The 6,784-nt window shown below is 44.7% G+C and overlaps 1 protein-coding gene across 1 annotated transcript; it reads right to left on the reverse strand.

The window, feature by feature from the left end:
* Window positions 1–623: 623 nt before the first annotated feature.
* On the reverse strand, window positions 624–1,367 carry LOC128710914 (histone acetyltransferase p300-like). The gene has a single exon (XM_053805777.1). The coding sequence runs from the start codon at window positions 1,365–1,367 to the stop codon at window positions 624–626; it is 744 nt and encodes a 247-aa protein (XP_053661752.1).
* Between the last annotated feature and the right edge of the window lie 5,417 nt (window positions 1,368–6,784).

The raw sequence follows: 6,784 nt of genomic DNA on the forward strand, positions 1-6,784 counted from the left end.
AATATGCCATAAAGAATTTAAAGAGTGGAGTGAAGCGTAAGCTTCGATCGCACGGTTGTCGTGAAAAACCTTTACTTACTAATTCCCAACGATTGCTGATCACAACGGTCAATGGTTAATTCATTACTAGTTTCTGTACGTACTGATCATACAGTTTTAAAAGTATTTTGCCTCTTTTAATGACTAAACACTCTTACTCCGACTGAAAGTGATTTTAAGAAAACATACCTAAAATTCCTACGAGCACTGGATTGATATAGAACCAATTTACATGAACTGTAAAATCAAATGTTCTGGCATTAGTTTTGGGATAACAGATTTTTTTCTCATCATCATCCATGGCTTGATGTTTATAGCAGATTTAAAAAGCGTAACAAGAAGTTCGTAGGACCATAAATCTGATAACTTAAGCTAATAAGCTGTAAAGCTTGGACCAAACATTTCAAAGATCATAAAATACTATTCGCAAAAAGTAAGCTAGAAGAAGAGCGTCATGATCTTACTGTTAATTTTATTACGATGTATTTTTTTTTTCTTTAGAGTAGTGCAACAAGATTAATTTCGTTTACGATGGAACCATGAACCGATTTATGGATACGATAAAACGCTAAAGCCTTGTCCCGCTACAGCTTCTGTTCGGTGGTACCGGGCGCTATCAGCTTCTGGTCGACGGTGTGTCCCGGCAGCGGTGCAACATGGACCGAACCGGCGTTAATGGCTTCGTACCTCGCGACGGGAGCCTTGTCCGCACCGGTACCGTACTCTGTGCCGAAGGTGGCAATGTCCTTTACTACTGCCACCTTGGCGCTGGGTGCTACTGGGACGGCTGCGGCACCATTTACGCTGTTCGAGGGTGTTTGGTTTACACTGACAACTGGAGGTGTCGGGAGTTGGTTGGGTGGTTGGGAATTATTGCCGGAATAGTGCAGCGAGGAATACGAAACGGCAGCCGCATCCGAATGCGGAAGTCCGTGGCGTACGAGCTGAACCTGCGCTGGTAGCTGTGGCGTATTGCCGAACGGAGGCACTGCTACACCTGGAAGCAGTTGCTGTTGCTGGGGTGGTACCGGAAGTTGCAGCTGGTAAGGATACTGTCCAGGTTGGGCGATTGGCAGAGGGAGCTGTGCCGGGAAGGGTACGGGAACTGGTGGAAGCTGTGCGACGGGAACTTGCTGAACGAAGGGGAACTGCTGGGCAGGCAGGAACTGTGGAACGGCATAAGGATAGGGCACATTCGGACCGGTAATGGGTTGCCAATCGTTGTACTGTAGGAAACCTTCATTCAGGTACGGATCAATCAGCTGCTGCTGAGCACTGGAAAGTGTCAGCACTGACACCACGGCTATCAGAAACTGGAGAGATGACATGTTGTTCTAATTTTCGGTTACACTATCACACGTTACTTTTTTTAGCACGCTTCACTATACCTTCATGATGTGTTGATAGCGATCACACCTGCACAAGAAAACTCTCCACACAAAGTCACTCCGGCACCGTTCCGACGCAGTTTGATTGGAAAAATCAATGAACGATCAGATTTATATGACGGTCGGTTGGACCGTTTTCACACCGATTGGAAAATTGTGAAATACACTAGAGCCATCGCACGTGACATGCCCCGTGGTGTGTGTTGTGGAAGCACACCACCGGTGGAAGGTCATCATGGTATCGATGGTTGACGGTTAATGGTCACTTTCTAGGTCGTACCATCGGTAGTCACCGAAGCACACGGTGAAAACCTCTGGTGACTCTTTATGTGCATTGCTCTCGTTCAAGTTTCGGTCGATTCCACACGCGGTTAAGAAACGGAACATACGCGGAAGTGGTAGTGGACCGGAGAGCTAGAAGTGGATGTTTTCTTTCGGTAGGATTTCCTTCGTCTAACGGATGAGGAAAGCCTTGTCAAACGAGATTGATTCGAAATCGTTATCGAGCAATAACAGTTCGCGAGTAGCACGTGCTGGTAATGTTCCGTCAATGGCGTAATGGGTGAATGGATGAAGGTGTGCGTTTAAAGTTAATTTAATCATCGTTATCTTTATTTATCAACTCGCACACCGCTGTCACGGCAAACGGATATCCGTGGATTGGAATTCCGTTGTGTAACGTGCGGTGACGCGATTAGGAGGAGAATTTTTGCTGCATACGTCTACACGGACCATGACGACAGTGCGAAGGTGTCGCCAAAGTGTCCAAGATTCCAGTTTCCTTATTCAGATCGTGCAAGAACCCATGCGGGTAGGATTGTTTAATCAGTGGATTACTTAATGCGGCTGGAACCAATAATGTCCCAGATGCTGTTGCAATACTGGTCCACCTTTGCAAGGACCCACCAGTAACGAAGCACCAATTGCGACTTAACAGAACCCCCAGGAGCACTTGCAGCACCACACAACCCGGCACCTGGGCAGCATTTGATCTCTCCAATTACTTCGTGCCGGCGTTGGGAATTGCTCGAGGAACAGGCTAGCAGTGGACCTGCTTCGAAACGATCGAAACAAGTTTTCCCTTCTTGGACCGTCCATTGTCCAGCGATCGCTCTGGATCTGTGGCACGCTAGGAGCCTTTGTCCACTGCTGTTGTGCTGTATGTGTGTGCCCTCTCGGTTTCGTTTCAGCACACCTCGCGATCGCAAACAAGAATAGAAGCATTCGATCCGTAACCCTCGGTAAAATCGATCGTACGAGCTCAACCATCAGAACATGTTTCTAGCTACCACATGCTTCCCATAAGCACTTGCGCCCTTATTTCTTTACCACCGGCTTGCCGGATATGAAGTCTTCGCCTCAGCAGGGGAGGGTGAACTTTTTCGTCGATTACTATTATTGGTACCGAAACCGGTAAGGCGATTGAGCTTTACACGATAGGCGGTAGATCTATACGTGCACATGGTGTGTAGGTGCTCGCATACGCGTGCTCCGTATCTGTCGTACAGAATCAAAACTGACGCTTGAAATGCGGCATAACCTAGCGCAATTGTGACAAAAAAGAGTAAAAATAGTTTTTAAATTTATTATAGTAATTTATTTGCAGATAATTTCTTCCAGGCTTTTAAAATAGAATCTACTAGTAGATTTTACTAATGTTGATCTTACGTCACTAGTATTAGTAAATTCCTTTGACAGTTTAATAGGCGAAGGTTACGATGCGTGCAGAAGAATGCAATAATGCATATTGTTATTTTTAATCAAAACGAATAAATTTTAGAATGTGTTAGAAATTAGAAATCAAAATATCTGCCAACAATTAAATAAAATAAATAATATTAAAATATTCAGGATTGTACATTGCTATCGTCCACGAAGGCCTTTACATTCCTGTATTGCATCCCACTACACACTAAATGCCCGTTTAGGGGCAGCTCCGTACGATTTTTTTCCTTTCCGGTAGTCTTTCTGCAAAAAGGCAACACAGCACCCAAGCCCGAAGAAACAGCGATCGAGCAAGAAGGAAAAAAAAAACACACAAAACGAACAGAGAGAAAAAATAAATAAACATATAAATGGCAGTAACTGAATCAAGGTTACTGCCGCCTTTCTACAACCGCGAGAGACTCGCCCAACCGTCAGGGGCCGAGTAATGAATCGACCTAGCAGCAGCAATACCAGCATTCCTTGGTTAACGCTCGGGATGGGTTTGGAATCGGTTGCTCTGATCTCCGATCGGAAGATTTAGCGTCTTAAAGCAGAGCACTTAGACCCGGTTAGCTAGCCGTCAATCGTTCGAATGCTGCTTGGCCTCCGTTTGCTGGTAGTAATGAAGCATATTAAAGTGTAGGAAATCGTACTAGATTCAGCTGGGTCGAGTGTGGGAGGGGAATGTAGTGGTGCGAGATAGAATCTTTAGAAGCCAGCTCGAGACATTTTAGAAGTGTCGCAATACTGTCGACGAAACACTTGATGCCTGAATCTGAATGGGATTCAGAGTAGTCTAGTCAATGTTTTTGATAATGATCGTAAGGCGGCTCGAGAAGGGGAGATTTTGACGAGCATGATTTGGACGAGATAAATTCCGTTTAGATACAAATGGAGGATTATTGATCAAATTGTTAAAATAGGAGATGAAAAATGGGCCTCACCTTATCGCTATTGTTCGTCGCTCCTTGGAGATAATAGATGAAATACGAATAATCTCGCTACCCTAAGACACCTTGTACGACTCGCTGTGGACATAATCGTACCCTAAAAGCAACGTACCAAACTATAAATCTAACCAAGGCTTTCAATTCCATCGGTCACAAATGACAAATCACTTATCAATAGAGTGTAGTGTATAGCTCTATTTCATCCCACAGCCACACGGCTAGACACCAATTAGCTGACCATAAACCATTTTTTTCTGCCAATCCCTCGCTACATCATTCGCAAGCGATCCTCAAACGCCATGCCCTCGATTGGCATTGCAAATGAGATCGCTTAATTTGAGTGAAGTGATCAGCCAAGACAACCCCCAGCAAAGAGAAGGGTACAACAAGAGTAGGGTGGCACGGTCGACATGTACCTACCCGAGTAAGCGTTGTTTCGCATCGATCGCAGTACACATTGAGTGATAATAATAAATTTCCTTTCCCAGCCCGGTGTCATAAATGTCAAATTTTTGTTGTTTTTACACCGCGGAAGGTACCCAGTGTTAAGCGCTCGAGTAATTTGTGCGGTTGTTTTTCGATGGTTTAGTGTACAGCTTTGGCGGAAATTATAGTGTTTACGTTCCCGATAATATAGCTCAGTTCGCACTACGTACGTCGTGTCTACACGTGTGACATAGTAGAACAACAAAGAACCGACCGGGACAGAGCGTGATGGATTCTTCGGTAAGGCAGAACCGACGGGGTAGTAACGACAAGTTGTTAAATTTGTTGTCCTCAACCCTCAACCCTCTTTGGATTCGAATAGCGGTGTGGTTCTCATAACCTGATGCTTCCCTTTTTTTCCCATTTTCCAGAACGGCGACATTGACACCAAAGACCGCTGGTGGGAACGGCCAAGTGTTATCTATGCGTGAGTAGTGGTGATTTTTTTTTGCCGTCTTCACACGATTACTTGGCGCCTTGGGGATGAGTGTCCTGGCAGTAGACTAACTTCCAACAAGGGTTGAGGTGATTGTACATTCCACCATTCTGCAACCCCTTTGTTCGGGAAAGTATTTTAATGCATTCCAATCCGAAGCGCCTGTAAGTGGAGCAATCGAGCATGGTGAAGTAATCCGATTGCGTGACACTGCCGGATATCTCCGGCTTCTGTAGCCATTTTTTTTTTTAACGGAAACAACTCTGTTCCTTCCTTTTATTTCGTGTCATTCGGGTTCAATCCCTTTTTCGCGATGGAAAGGTCCTGGAAAAGTGGGCCACCCACCGAAAACTGACAGCTTGATTAAAGTTAGGGCGAGTCATCGCGCCAAAAAGAGTAACGTCCGCGAGAACCAACTTGTTCTCCGCCCTAATCGAAAATTCGTTGAGGATGGCTTCATTATTTACTTGATTGTAACCATTGTTTGGAGGTGTTTTTACCAACTTTAAAGACAAGATGTACATTTCGGAAAGATAGAGAATGTTTATCAAATATTAAAATAATTTAATTTTAATAGGTAATGGAGTACTTCAATGTTGGGTATAGAATTAGGATGTGGTTTTGAGCTGAGTAACGTAGCTCAACCATGGCAAGAATGTTCTTAAAAGTATTTTAAATTTGAATTTTCATGAACTGAATTACTACAATTTTTGGGTTATTTCTACAAGCATGGAGTTGTTTTTTACTTGGATCACATTTCTTCGTCTAAAATTCAATTATCATCAGGGTCAATATATTCTGCCACAACAAATCTATCAAGCCAAAGCAAATATTAGTGTCTACTTTATGTCTGCTTCTTTGTCCTTTCTAACACAAAGCATTCTCCTTAGCATTCAACCTTGTTTATTTCTGCAGTCATGTGTGAATAGTTTTTGGCAAGGAGGGGTTGTTTTCCAACGATTTTTCCTCCCCCAAAAATGCCTTGTTTACTTTCTATCGCCAAATGCTTCATACGTGGACCTCATACGTTTGTTGAATATTTTACATCACCACTACGACGCAGCGCTATAGCGCGATGTCTAGCGCGCTATAGTAAAACGTGAGCACCTTTACGGCTGATGCAAAATCAAGCACCGTCTTCCACTCCGCACCTGGTTGGAAGGCTTAGTGCTGGTGTATCGTCGGTCCATCCTCCGGTATCCGGTGCGAAGTGTGTGTGGTTGCGTTTTTTTCTGGCTTTGAAAATCGTTATGGTGGGCCCAAGTAAAGACCGTGCAAAGCATACCTCCAATTCGGATGTATTTCGTCGGGGGTTTTTCCTATTGCCGTTGTTTCGGAAAATTCACCCGAAGCCGGGTTTTCGCCAGGTAGGTCGCGCAGTGCTTCGGTTATGGCATGGCTGTCGTGGGATGGCAGAGATTGCACGGGAAAGGAAAGGGTGACGCTTTTGGGTGGGAAAACAACAGCCGGAATCAGTCGGAGTTTTTCTTCACCGACGCTACCGGGGGCGATGGTTTCGGTTCGATCGAGCCTCAGTTTGGATGGCAACGTGAATCGGTGAGGTGTGACGGTTTCGCGTGCGAGAATCGCTTTCGCTGCACGTATCTAGAACTCGGGCGTAGAATGGGTGCAAAATTAGGTGGAAAATGCCATTGATCTTAAGTGCATCTATGCGAATGGAAACGGGAAGTGTGGAAGATTCATTTATTGAAATCACGGTCGTGATGTGTGAGCAAAAGGGGTTTAGATGTTCACCAGCTGAATGAAACATTGTACAC

Source organism: Anopheles marshallii, chromosome 3 (assembly GCF_943734725.1).
Source record: "Anopheles marshallii chromosome 3, idAnoMarsDA_429_01, whole genome shotgun sequence".
Classification (NCBI taxonomy): Eukaryota; Metazoa; Arthropoda; class Insecta; order Diptera; family Culicidae; genus Anopheles; species Anopheles marshallii.